This window comes from Oreochromis niloticus, linkage group LG23, assembly GCF_001858045.2.
Source record: "Oreochromis niloticus isolate F11D_XX linkage group LG23, O_niloticus_UMD_NMBU, whole genome shotgun sequence".
In the NCBI taxonomy this organism is placed as follows: Eukaryota; Metazoa; Chordata; class Actinopteri; order Cichliformes; family Cichlidae; genus Oreochromis; species Oreochromis niloticus.
Window position 1 is genome coordinate 13999876 of NC_031986.2, and position 13067 is coordinate 14012942.

Sequence of the window (13067 nt, forward strand, 5' to 3'; positions counted from 1 at the left end):
TTCGTTTTTTTTCTTCTTAGAAAAGATGTGTGCATCTCGTCATGGTGATCTTTATTTAAAAAACAAAACAAAAATAGAAGCTACATAGTACTCTAAAGCAGATTCGGGGGACAGCCGACACACGTTCTCACTCCCAAGGCGTAATATCTTACGCTAGGTGCCAAATCGTCAACATGTTACGTTCCGGGCACCCAACACGACCCTAAATGACGAGATCGGAAAAAACGAGGAAACATGAGAACCATTTGGAATCAAGCAACACATGTTCGTTCATTTTCCTCATATTGCTTTGGAAAACTCCATTTAACGTCATTAAAGTGCTGTGTTGGTTAAGGTTACGGATAAGGTTAGGGTTAGGGCTGGGATAGATGGCTGGAACGTATTTTACCGCGGGACCATCATTCTGCTGTATTTCACCCATAACCCGGCGCGTACCATAAGAATGCCGAAGGTCGCCTTTCGCATTCCTCAGGAACACCGCGGGACGTGACAAATCGTCAGAATGTTACGCCTCGGAAGTGAGAACGGATCGACACAGCAGTGCAGAGGCTTCAGAACTTACCTGGTTTAAAAGATTTCTTCAACAGTAAAATAATCCAGTGACAGTTGTCGGTATTCCCACTGCTACACAACACTGTTGATAATCACTGTCGGCAAACTCTGATTTTTAAATTGTAAACAAATACGGTTTAAAACCTCGCTTATGTTTTTGTCGCCCTGCGCCTCCATCAAAGTGACTAATCACATTAGGAAACCCGCCTCCTTTGGGCTCCGCCTCAAAACTGTCAAAAGTCAGCTGGGCTCAAAAGTCACAGCTGGAGAGGAGAAAAGCAGACAGTTTCGTGTCGTTATTTGATTTACGACTGAAGAATTGAGTTGCACCAGTGGCAACGAATACCTGCGCCCGTGAAATGAAACTGCTTACTTGCTCGGATGATGTTATTTTTTCACGCGACTTATGACATAAAGATAATAGACTGGAAAATGTCATCAGGAAGAGAGTGCGATTGGGAGGGGTGGATTTAAAGTTATTTAAAGTGCCTTAATCTTAATCTCCTACAGGCCAGACAGCAGTGATCCAAACACAGCAGACTGTGCTGGCAGCAGTGGGAGAAGATGCTGAATTCAGCTGTCAGCTCTTGGAGACTAAAGATGTCCTTCAGGTCACATGGCAGAAAATCTCCCATGATGTGGAGACAAATGTTGCCACTTACAGCAAGTACTTTGGTCAGAGAGTGAATGATGGCTTTACAGATAAATTTAAGTTTAAACATACTGGACTACAGAACTGCTCCATAGTCATCAGGAATGTAATGCAGCAGGATGAAGGATGCTATCACTGTCTGTTTAACACTTATCCTGAAGGCTCCTTCACAGGTACACCCTGCCTGCATGTCTATGGTAAGAACTTTTACCTCAGTGTGTTTAAATGTTTTAGAAACTGGTTTCTTCTTCAAAACATAGTCTTTATAATATCCAATTTATTTATATAGCACATTTAAAAACAAAAGGTTTGCCCAAAGTGCTGTACAAAAACAAAGTGTAAAACACAAGATAAAACCACTGACACTTACATAAAACATAATAAAACACATAAACTATCAATATAAACACAACACATATACAAATATCAACTCACGCCAGTCTGAACGCTATCGAAAAAAGGTGTGTTTTCAAAAGCGTTTTAAAAACAGGAAACGAAGATGCCCGTCTAATATTTAAAGGCAGTGTATTCCAAAGTTTTGGGGCCATAATTGAAAAGGCTCGCTCTCCTCTGCATTTGAGCCTTGATTTTGGGACAACCAACAGCAGCTGGTCAGCTGAATATAAGGGTGAAGTAACTCGGAAAGGTATGGGGGAGCGAGACCATTAAGGCATTTATAAACCAGTGTTAGGACTTTGAAATTAATTCTGTGATGAACAGGAAGCCAGTGAAGAGAAGACAGGATAGGTGTTACATGTTCATTCCTGTGGGTACCAGTTAAGAGGCGGGCAGCAGCATTTTGAACAAGCTGAAGAGGAGCAAGAGACCCTTGGCTGACTCCAACATAAAGTGCATTGCAATAGTCAAGCCGTGTTGAAATAAAGGCATGTATTACCTTCTCCTTGTCACGTCTTGACAAAATTGGCTTCAGCTTTGCTATTTGCCTCAGCTGGAAAAAGCTTTTTTGCAACACCGAATTAATATGTTTGTTCAATTTATAATATATTTCCTGATCCTTCACAGAGCTGCATGAACCTGTTGTTGATGTCAGAGAGTCAAACTCTACTGAAGAGTGGGTTGTTTCCTGTTCAGCCACTGGTCGACCTGCTCCCACTGTAACACTCAGTGTCTCACAACAAGACCTCAACTTCTCACAGTACAACACTGTCAGTGTGTCCAACACCAACGCTACATTCACTGTCACCACTACAGCTGTGGTCTCAGGTTCACGTAAACACAGCACACAGGTGGGATGTGCAGCACTAGTGCTCTCTGCTCCTCACAGAGAGGTGATGGTGACGATTCATTATAATGGTGATGATGATGATGGTGAGAAACTCTTTCAAAGTCATTGATTTCTAAATGGATGATTGCTCTGTGATTTTAATGTTTGTGTTTCTTTTTCCAGGTTTGGATAAGAAGTCAGCATCTAATCACAGACAATTAGGTGTGTTAACATTTACGTTTTTAAAGCCAGTTTTTATGTTAAATCTATGGTCCTTTTATAGTTGTTCACATTATTATATCCTTCTTTCTCCTGTTTGTGTCAAAGGAGCCAGGATTTCAGTCATTCTGTCCTCTCTATTGTTGGTGGCCTGTGTTACTGCACTCTTTTTTTTCGGGTATAGAAAAAGATGAGTGCAGTGAAAGGGGCAGACAACCGCAGACCAGAAACCTCAGAGCAGGTACTCGTCTTAAACAGTGTTGTTCTTTTGTTTCAGCTGATAAATGTTTGTGCAGATTTAACTGTTCTTAAATCGTTTCTCTGTCACAGAGAGCACGGAGTTTCCTTTTACTTTTCTACTTCCGTTCTAATTCATCAAAGTGTCTCTTTCTTCTGTCTAAGCTTTTCTTCTTATTTCAAAAATATTTAATATTCTGATTTTTGCAATATTAACACAGTGATGCTACAATGTTTTTTTTTTTTTCATTTTTAGAATTGGATCATTTTCAATCAAATGAGGTGACACTCAGCGCAGAAGGCAAGCGCCTCCTAAGAAGTATCTTTCTTGAATACAATGGTGCTACAATTTTACAATGTTTATTTCAGTACTTTGTTCTGTTTATTTATTCTTTGTTTTTCTTTGATACAAGGAAAATGGTGCTGTTTATAAAAAGTCTTGTCTTGGTCTTTTGTTAGATATTTAAACATTAAGTTACTTGAAATGAGAACTGTGAAAATGAGCAGGAGTGACTAACATCAAACCTTTCTCATCAATAACTTCGATTGCTAAATTGATTTTAGTAATGAAATTGATACTAATGCAAATAACTACAATGAAAACTGCACTGTGCCTTTGTAAATGTCAACACATTTCCACCTGAAATCACAGAAAATGGCAGCTGGAGGTCTGTTTGTTCACTGTAAACATGTTGAGCTCAATTTATCACTACTTCTATTGTTAAAAAAACCAACACATACATGTGTTCAGTTGCCCAGACCAGAAATATTTGTCACCTTAGTAATGTAAGACCATCCTGGTGCTGGTCAAGTATTGTTTTAATACATTTTTAATGTTTCTATTTTATCTGCAAACATTGCACTGCTTATCAAAAAGTGTAAAGAGACATTTGAAGCTTTTGCTTCTTCTCTGTGTCAAGTTACCTTTGCACACATAAAGATAACAGGTGTTATTCCCTGATGTGAAAGATAAATTTTCAGCCTTACAGTTTGTCAGTCTAAACACATGCAGACTGCTGTCATTCTCATGTACTGCTGACTGACACATTTTTAAAGGTAAATAAATTTTACAAAGTCAACCTGCTTGTGTGCGTCTTGGTTTATTTCAGAGTTTCACAAAAAATGTTTTTCATCAAACAGATGATCAGATGGATGCTTTTGATTGCTGGCACATGCACAGCTGCACGTAAAACGGTTTGTTTTACATATACAGAGCACACATGTACATAACATTTGTATATTTCACTTCAGCTCATCAAAAAGTTTCTTCTCTTTTCCTCTAAAGAATCAGGCAATACCTCCTCTGTGTTGCTGTACTGATCGCTGTACAGCAGAGCAGGCACATCTCTCATCTGTGTCTGTGTAGTGAATCTCACGTGAACCCAACCCTCATACAGATCTTTCTTTTAAGCTTTTCTCTCTCTATTTTTAGTATTAACAGACTAATATCACACTATTTCGTCTGTTTCTATGTTAAGACCTTTAGCCCCTTACGTCAAAATACAGGACACATAGGTCAAAAAGCGAAAACCTCTCAAGAGAGACAAATCAAATGATGATCCCTGGAGTTAACTTTTACCAGCACCCATTTTTGACAAACCCCCGAATGATTAATTATTACACTGAAACACTTCAAACTAAAATCAGACTAACATCGTCTAAAAATAAAAAAAACACCTAAAAATTAGAAAAAAAACCCACTTAAAATAAAACGATGTTAAATCTGATGTCAAAACACGTTACTACAAAAGATGTTCATGTATTTTAAAAATGTGACAAATTAACACCGAAAAAAAAGCCGAATTACGAATGAAAGGTGTGGGGCGATGTGCTGTGCATTATGAATGACTGCTCGACATTTCACGACAATCACTTCAACAAGAGTTGAAATAATAATAAAAAAAATCATCCTGTCATTTTCGTCCACTTATCTGAAGTGAAAGGGGCAGACAACCCCAGACCCAGAAACCTCAGAGCAGGAACTCGTCTTAAACAGTGTTGTTCTTTTGTTTCAGCTGATAAATGTTTGTGCAGATGTTCTTAAATCGTTTCTCTGTCACAGAGAGCACGGAGTTTCCTTTTACTTTTCTACTTCTTTTCTAATTCATCAAAGTGTCTCTTTCTTCTGTCTAAGCTTTTCTTCTTATTTCAAAAATGTTTAATATTCTGATTTTTGCAATATTAACACAGTGATGCTACAATGTTTTGTTTTGTTTTTCATTTTTAGAGTTGGATCATTTTCAATCAAATGAGGTGACACTCAGCGCAGAAGGCAAACGCCTCCTAAGAAGTATGTTTCTTGAATAAAATGGTGCTACAATTTTACAGTGTTTATTTCAGTACTTTGTTCTGTTTATTTATTGTTTGTTTTTCTTTGATACAAGGAAAACGGTGCTGTTTATAAGATGCAGTTATTAATATTACATTAAATGTAGTCTCTCCAGCGTATCCTGGGTTTGCCCTTGGAAAGGTTTCCTTGGTGAGCTACACCAACCACTGCCCTTGTTTGCACTTTGTTCCACTAGGTGGCACTACAGCTTCAGTGTAGGATGACCTCCTAGCGCATATTTCCTTGCTTTTGCTTGTCACTAAAATACGGCATAAAAAAGAATAGAAGAAAGAACATGAGAAAAAAGTGGCAAAAACCTTCAACCAGTGTACTGCACTCTTGCAGGAAATCATTAGTGTGTTCACACTCAGGCCCAACAGCAGAGCACATGTGTTGTTACTACATAACACATCACAGTAAAGTGGAAATAATTCACTCACGCTTCAAAGTTATTGAATTGAGGTGTTCCAATCACTTCCATGTCTACAGGTGTATAAAATCAAGCACCTAGTGTTGGTATTTACACTGTTCTACAGACATTTGTGAAAGAAGCTCCAGCGTGGCACTGTGATATGATGCCACCTATGCATTTACTAATTTTTAAATGTTCCAAAATCAACTGTTAGTGGTATTATAACAAAGTGGAAATGTCTGGAAGCGACAATGAAACAGCCACGAAGAGGTAGGGTACGTAAAATCACAGAGCCGATGCTGAGTGCTGCATTAACTTAAAAACAGTGCGTAGAGAGTTTACTGAAGACTTTCTTGCAACTACACCCAGGAGAAAAATGATGAATCTTTTCTGTTTTCGGGGGATTGTCAAAAAACTTTGAGACAGGCTTTTTATGCCCTGCATTTTATTGTTCATGTGAAAATATGTTTTGTTTTAAAAGTTTTAGACAAAATGTGATCAGATTCATGCTCGGGTCTGTCCGTGCATGCTTTACCCATTCTGAGGTGTTTCGTTTCCCTTCCGCTCTTATTCTTGTTGCTTATTTTGTTGTGTTGTCTCGGACTTAGACAAGAAAACTACACAGTTTCAGCTTGCACACATCTCAATGCACTCAGAATGAAACTGATAGTTGTGAGGCTGTTCCATTACACACTGAAGAGGGGGGACAGTGAAGAATAAATGTGTTGTAAAAAAAGCAAATACTTATCAAAGCAGTGACTTATTAGCTATTCGAGTGAAATCTGTGACATGTCTTTTTGCTGTTATTAATTAGGAGACCATTTTTTCTTTGCTGTTTTCACGCAGACAGTCAGTGACATTGTAGCCTGGCTGAGCGGAACACCTACTGATTTAAGAGCCATATTTTGAATTTTGGCGGACAAATGGCAGCGCGGCAGAGCGTACCGTCATATTTATATTTTCTTTGATGGTATTTTTTCAAAAGTAAGACAATTAATTTGTTTTCTGTATAAATTTGATTTGGTTGTAAAATGTTTCGTTACTTTCAGTTTAAACAGTCTGCCCTGTGGAAAGCGTGTGACGTGCTGAGCTTCACTGTAACTTCAGTCGTGAATGTTATGATCGCTCTGTGTCGGACACTGCCTAAGCCCTGCACCAACAGCAGTCCTCCTATTTTCTCTGTGCAGATCTAACATCTGTGATTAAAAAAACTGAGCTCATGCAGTCTGAAGATGTCATTCAAGACATATGGAAGAAAAGAAAGACATGACTGCCAACAATGAGTTGTTTGGTCAACGAGTTTTACAGAGAAAGTGGAGTTTAAAAATTGTGCACTGCAAAACTGCTCCAAAGTCATCAGGAAGGTGGCAGAGAGACGAAGTTGGTTAGTTTAACACTCAGAAGAAGCTCTGACAGAATAAAGCTGCTTCCAAGTCTAAAGGTAAGTACTTGTGTTCTGGAAACGCGGAGAAACAGTATCCGAAAAATGCATCCACACACATCCACCCAAAATGTGGCAGGAGCGAGGCTTTTGTGATTTTGTGTAAGGAAGCATCGGGTTTTCCCCCCCATGCTATCCATTTCATTTTTGTGCAATTTTTCTCTGACCTGCAACAGTAAATCTATTTATGAGAATAAATTGTGCCTGGAGATGTGTTTTACTGAAACATTGCACAACTATGGTGCACAGATTCTTGGCAGCATACATGACTTTACTGATTTTAGTTTTTACCACCAACACACGGAGTGCTTGTGATTTTTATGCACGGAATTTTATACAGTGCAAAGCATATGGCATTTATGTTACCTTTGCAGAAAGGAACAAAGTAGCTAGGCTGTTACCTCTGATATATGAGTGACACAAGCGTTCATTTGAGTATTCATTGAGTACAGTGTAGCAGGTTGAGCAGGGGACACAGGAAAACACCTCTGGTGCAGAGCGAGGATAGTAGAGTATCAAGAGATGCTTGATGAGTAATAGTAGGATTGTACTGAATTGTGATATTGTAATATTCTCGCGCACATATCATTTTTCTGTTCTCTGATTTGCTGTTGGCTTATGCGCTCTCGTGAAGAATAGTTTAGCTGCCACCGTGGAAGCGTCTTGCGCTTGCTTCAATTTTTGGAGTGATGTATGGAGTCAAGATGTCACAGTTTGGAACTGTAAACTACGTTACTGCCGTTTTTACTTTTGGACTCTTTCACAAAGGTGAGATGAAAGTGTACACTAATACTACACACATAGGTGTGTGGCAGCATGCGAGTTAGACATTTTCAAGGACAGGTCACGTCTTTTAGTTTGTTACAAGTAGGCTACACAATTCCACCCGTCAAGCGTGGTGGGCGAAGCTGCTGTTTTTGGAGGAAACGCAGTAATCTGGTCTGGGTCTTGAAATCTAGAAAGAGAGGGAAACAGTTTTTTTATTTCGTTTATTCTCTTTAAAGCGAGTATGGGCGCGCATAAATTAAGAAAACCCGAGCTATTATTTTAGTGGATTATGAAAAACAGTCGGGAAAATCGTTCACTTAAATGCCGAGATTCAAAGTGTGATTACAGAATCACCCTTGTTCCAGTGATTGCCGTCATGAGAGAGAAAAAAATGGTTTAGATATGATGATAGTTTTTTCACTCCTTGCTGAATTCGCTGTAGTGATGACGTTATCTTAGCTTTTCTTGAAGGAAAGCACATTTGGTATTTCGTTTATATGAATGTTGATTTTTATCACTGAAAATAAAACGTAAAAAAATAAGGGGGGGGGGGGGGTCAGACTGAGCTTTGAAGTCGGTGGGCCTATCCGTCCAGGAATGGGGTGAACTCATATATATTATAATTGTAAATATAAATATCTAAACTTATCAGCGCAATAATATTGCGCTGATAAGTTATAACCTGTACTCAGGTAAGTTCTGGTCAGCCGTGCGCAAATAGGTTTTTTACATACTTTGGCTGGTGTATCTCAAGAAACATCGCAGTTGGAAGAATGGCACACGTGTGTGTGTAGGTGTGCGTGTGTGTGTGGGTGTGTGTGTGTGTGCGCGTGTGTGTGCGTATGTGTGTGCAGTGAGGTGCGGTAGTTGCCAGACGGACGTACTTTTGAGATATGTTGGAATCTAACAAGATGAATGGACTAATACATATTTTATATTTTATAAACTAGCACTTTTATAAGTACCTGGAGCACACAGCCCGCTGAAAAAGACAAGCATATTTACGCACACTGCGCAGAAACCCTATTTTCATTAACACGGAACAGAGCTACTCAAGATACATCATAAAGATCTCTGTTCTCGTTATGACTATGTTTGAGTGGTAGACTTTCAAGGTGGGCGGTGGCTACCCAGACAGTGTGACATTAGAAACTGTTCTCGTGTTCAGTTTTTGAACTGAAACAGAAGCGATGAGCTAATGAACCGGTCCAAAAAAAGCCAATTTCACTAATTATATTGTCTATCCAAACTCATTGTGTGTAAATTGTTTTAACATTTTTTTCCTGGGTGTGTGAAATCCCTGAAAAAAACCTATACTAACCGAATCTGTGCACTAAGGTGTAGGTCCGTTAGGTCTATTATGGACAAGAAAAGGTCAAAGCCGTCAGGTCCTCAGTTTATAAAAAAAAAGAAAAGAAGATGAGGAGAAACAAGCAAAAGATAATTGTAAGCAGATGTGTCTTTGGATAATGGCAGGTATTATGTACGACATGTATCCTGAAACAAGATAGCATTCATTAGTAGGGATTGGGAAATGTTGTATTTAAACGTGTGACGTCAGGTAGTAGTGCCGACGGGAAGTATGGAAGAAAAGGTGAAAGGTTTTAATCTATTTAGCACACTCAGCTTTTTGGCGGAAGTCTTTCTGTGAACCGTTCAAACGAAGGTGAAAGTAACTTATACGTAATGGTCTCTTTTATTGGACACAGAAGAGGTGACAATGAAGATTAAATGTGTTGTAAAATAGCAAACGTTTTGCAAAATATTCAGTCTTATTAAATCACTGACTTATTGGATGTCACACTGAGCATAATAAGTCATGTAGCTGTTATTAATGAGAGGGATCGTTTTTACTTTTTTGTCAGGTGAGAAAGAGAACAGGTCCAAGCTCAGCTACAGCTGAGTTCAGACGCAAATGTTTAAATTCTTGCCGCATGCAGACATGGCGGGGCGTACAATCACAGTGATCTGGCGTTTTTTTTCAGAAGGTGAGAGAGATACTCTGTTTTCTGTGCGACTTCAGTGGCGATCTTATAAAGTCAAGTATACTTCACTGCGTGTGTGTATATATATATATATTTTATGATGACATCAATAATGTCATCATATGAAATCTGGTCGGCAATTTCTAATGTGGTGAATCTCGCTTGGATGGAAGACGCTGCAGCATCAACAACAACATTAAAAAGGTCACCTACAGCTTCTTTAAGGCATCACTCAATGGCTCATCAAATGATTTATAAGTGTAAATGCTGTTAAAATGTTCTGTGTAGATTTCATGATGTAGATGACTGATTTATAATAAGTTACATAATTTCAAGAATATATACATAAATAGTTTGTGTTAAAATGTCTTTATTTGAAATGTACATGTGTAAAGTGTAAAAGCTAGTGTCTCGTGAGAATACCCCTTAACGAGAGTACACGAGACTTTTCATGGACTGCGAGGGAGCATACGTCTCTCACGAAGCGATTTTAAGCTAAAGGTTGACTAAAAGAAAAGGCAACACAAAGACTTAAGGACCTCTTTTCAGGACAAGCAGCCAACGAGGTATTTGTCATTTGAGAAATGTTTATTTGTGTTTTGACTTAATATGTGTACTGTTGTAAAGTTGCTAATTGGTTGTACTGTTCGCTCGTGACCAGTTCTCACGGCGTATTGGCGTATCGGCGTACTGGTGATGGTGAAGCTGAGGAGAGAAAGCCCAAGTAATAAACGCCCGTTTCAAAGAACCGACCTGTGTCTGTGTTGTCGTGTAGAGAGCTACAGTGAGAACTCGCCTGCTCAACACGGGTAGGAGAGAACAGGATCGCCGCGGATGACGAAACGACGCGGATCCGGTGCATCACATCAGATAAGCAGAGTCCATAACGCATTCTCGGCACAGCGTTAACAAGCAACGGTGGTTAGACTGAGTTAAAGCGCTAAATTTTCACGTCTAAAATCAGAAGAAGCTCTACCACAAAAGTGAAGTTAAGGTGGTGTGAGAAATGGTTAAATGTGGAAATTGCAACCAAGAGACTCATCTGTTAATCTTGCTTGCTTAATGTAGAGATTAATCCAATGTGTTTGCATTTATAGTTGTTGTACATCACAAGGTTTATAGAACAAACAAGTAAATATTTAACAAGCTCACAGGTTACGAGTAATTTTGAGTTTTACAAAATTTGCTGAGTTTAAAGGGGCACTTTCTGTGAATTTTAAAGGGGTACTATACTAATGTGAAAAATTGAAAACCTTTAATGTAAATAAGGATTTAAGGTATTTCTAAGTATATTTACACTGTTACTGAGGGTTTACTCGTATATTTGTGATAAGGTAATTTTTGTTGTTCTTATCTGTTTGAAACTTAAGTTCAGTACTGAAGTCAACAGTGTGTTGGAAGACTCATACATACATTTATGAACCTTACTGGCTATTCAAATTAAGTCTATTGCAACTTTCACTTACACATAGTCCAGAAGAAATCTAGTTGAAGTTTAATAGCTGCACAATCACACTGCTATAATCTCAACATGTCTGACATAAGCAGAGAGACCTGCCATAAGGATGCTGAACAATCCGCTCAAGCTGAAGCTACTGGCACTGAATCTGCAGCAGAACTAGAGGGGCTTCGAAGAAGTGAGAGGGCGCGTACCCTAACAGAAAGGGGGAGAGCATACCAAGATGAGAGACTGAAGCAAATTCAACGCAAATACAAAATCATCTATGAGAAGTGGAGGTGTCATGCACGAATAGGCAAAGAGTTATTAAGTGGTGATTCTTCTAAGGATGAGTTAACTGATCTTATTGAGAACATCAAAGGCACCTGTTCTGATGTAAAGGTAGTTTATGAGGAGCTGCGTCAAGTGCAAACCCCTGAACCAGACCTGCGGCGCAGGGTTGATACATGCATGTCATTCTCAGAATTTATTATTCAAAGAGCACAGAGACAGCTTAAAGGCCATGAAGCAGATAAAGATGAAGAGTCTTAGCCTGATGTTGGATCTGTTCTAGGCTCAACAGGTTCTGTTTCTAGACCACTGTCTCGTCAATCAGGATGTAGTTCTACCCACTCTAGCAGCCACTCTGTCAAAAGAATAGAGGCTGTAGCTGAAGCTGCTGCAACTCAGGAAGTCTTGGCAGTGTTGGAGGAGCAAGAAAGGGAAGAAACAGAACTTCAAATGTTAGAGGCTGAGAACTTAGCCAGACAGCAAGCAATCCAAGATAAACGTAGAAAACTTGCACGCCTAGAAGAAGTAAAGAAGCTGAATGCTGCTAGAGCTCGAGTGAGGGTCTATGATGAAGCTGAAGAAAACATAGAAGCAACTGATTTGTTGTATGGTAGTGAAGTACTGCCAGAGCTTAGAGTCACTGACTCCACAGCACTTCCAGTCACAACCCATTCTCTCAATGCATCAAGCCCCCCATTCATTCCTCAATCCCTAGCAGTCACAAGTCAAGCTCCTTGTCCACAACAGCTACCTCAGTCTCCTCCAGCCTCAGTGTTGAGGCCTCAAGAACAGAATAGCTTAGATCTGGTCAATGTGCTAGTAGAAGCTATGAGTGCAAATCGGCTCCCAACACCAGAGCCTGCGGTGTTTACAGGAGATCCCTTGAAGTTCAAAGACTGGCAACTGTCCTTTGAAACATTAATAGAAAGGAAGAACATCCCAAAGAATGAAAAACTGTATTACCTAAGAAAGTACTTAGGTGGCACAGCAAAGAAGGCCGTGGAAGGATTTCTTCTACTGGGCACAGAAGCAGCATATGAGTCAGCCTGGAAGCTTTTAGAGAAACGTTTTGGAGACCCATTCCTAATTGGGAAGTCACTCAGAGACAAGCTGCATGCATGGCCAAAGATAGGTTCTAAGGATGCTTGCGAGCTAAGAGAATTTGCAGACTTTCTCAAGAGCTGCGAGGCTGCCATGTCTCATGTCAAGATGCTGGAGGTCTTGAATGACTGCGTTGAGAGTCAGAGGATTCTGCTGAAATTGCCAGATTGACCACAAGTACAACACAGAGCAGTATTACATCATGTGTTTTCTGCAAAAGGACAGGACACATCCTAGACAAATGCCGAAGTTTCACAGAAAAGACAGTTCAGGATCGTGTTAAGTTTGTACACACAGAGAAGCTTTGCTTTGGATGTTTGAAGACCGGTCATCACTCAAGAAAATGTGATAACAAAAGCACGTGTGAGAAATGCCAAAAGAGACACCCGACATGTTTGCATGACGATAAGTTCAAGG

General features: G+C 39.5%; 2 protein-coding genes across 5 annotated transcripts in view; both read left to right on the forward strand.

The window, feature by feature from the left end:
• LOC109199907 (OX-2 membrane glycoprotein-like) overlaps positions 1–13067 on the forward strand; it is a 48371-nt gene that overhangs the window by 24543 nt on the left and 10761 nt on the right. The window contains exons 2-6 of one of the 4 annotated variants that reach the window (XM_025902760.1): positions 1063–1401; positions 2228–2533; positions 2613–2651; positions 2764–2889; positions 3142–3964. In XM_025902760.1, the coding sequence (XP_025758545.1) occupies positions 1063–1401; positions 2228–2533; positions 2613–2651; positions 2764–2889; positions 3142–3344 (1013 nt within the window). In that variant the 3' untranslated portion in view covers positions 3345–3964. Of the gene's footprint in view, positions 1–1062; positions 1402–2227; positions 2534–2612; positions 2652–2756; positions 2890–3141 lie in introns of those variants that run through there. The other 3 variants (XM_025902763.1, XM_025902762.1, XM_025902761.1) reach the window with 3 other exon arrangements.
• LOC102081792 (OX-2 membrane glycoprotein) overlaps positions 7595–13067 on the forward strand; it is a 32487-nt gene continuing 27014 nt past the window's right edge. The window contains exon 1 of the mRNA XM_025902781.1: positions 7595–7835. Within this exon, the coding sequence (XP_025758566.1) occupies positions 7757–7835 (79 nt within the window). The 5' untranslated portion in view covers positions 7595–7756. The remainder of the gene's footprint in view (positions 7836–13067) is intronic.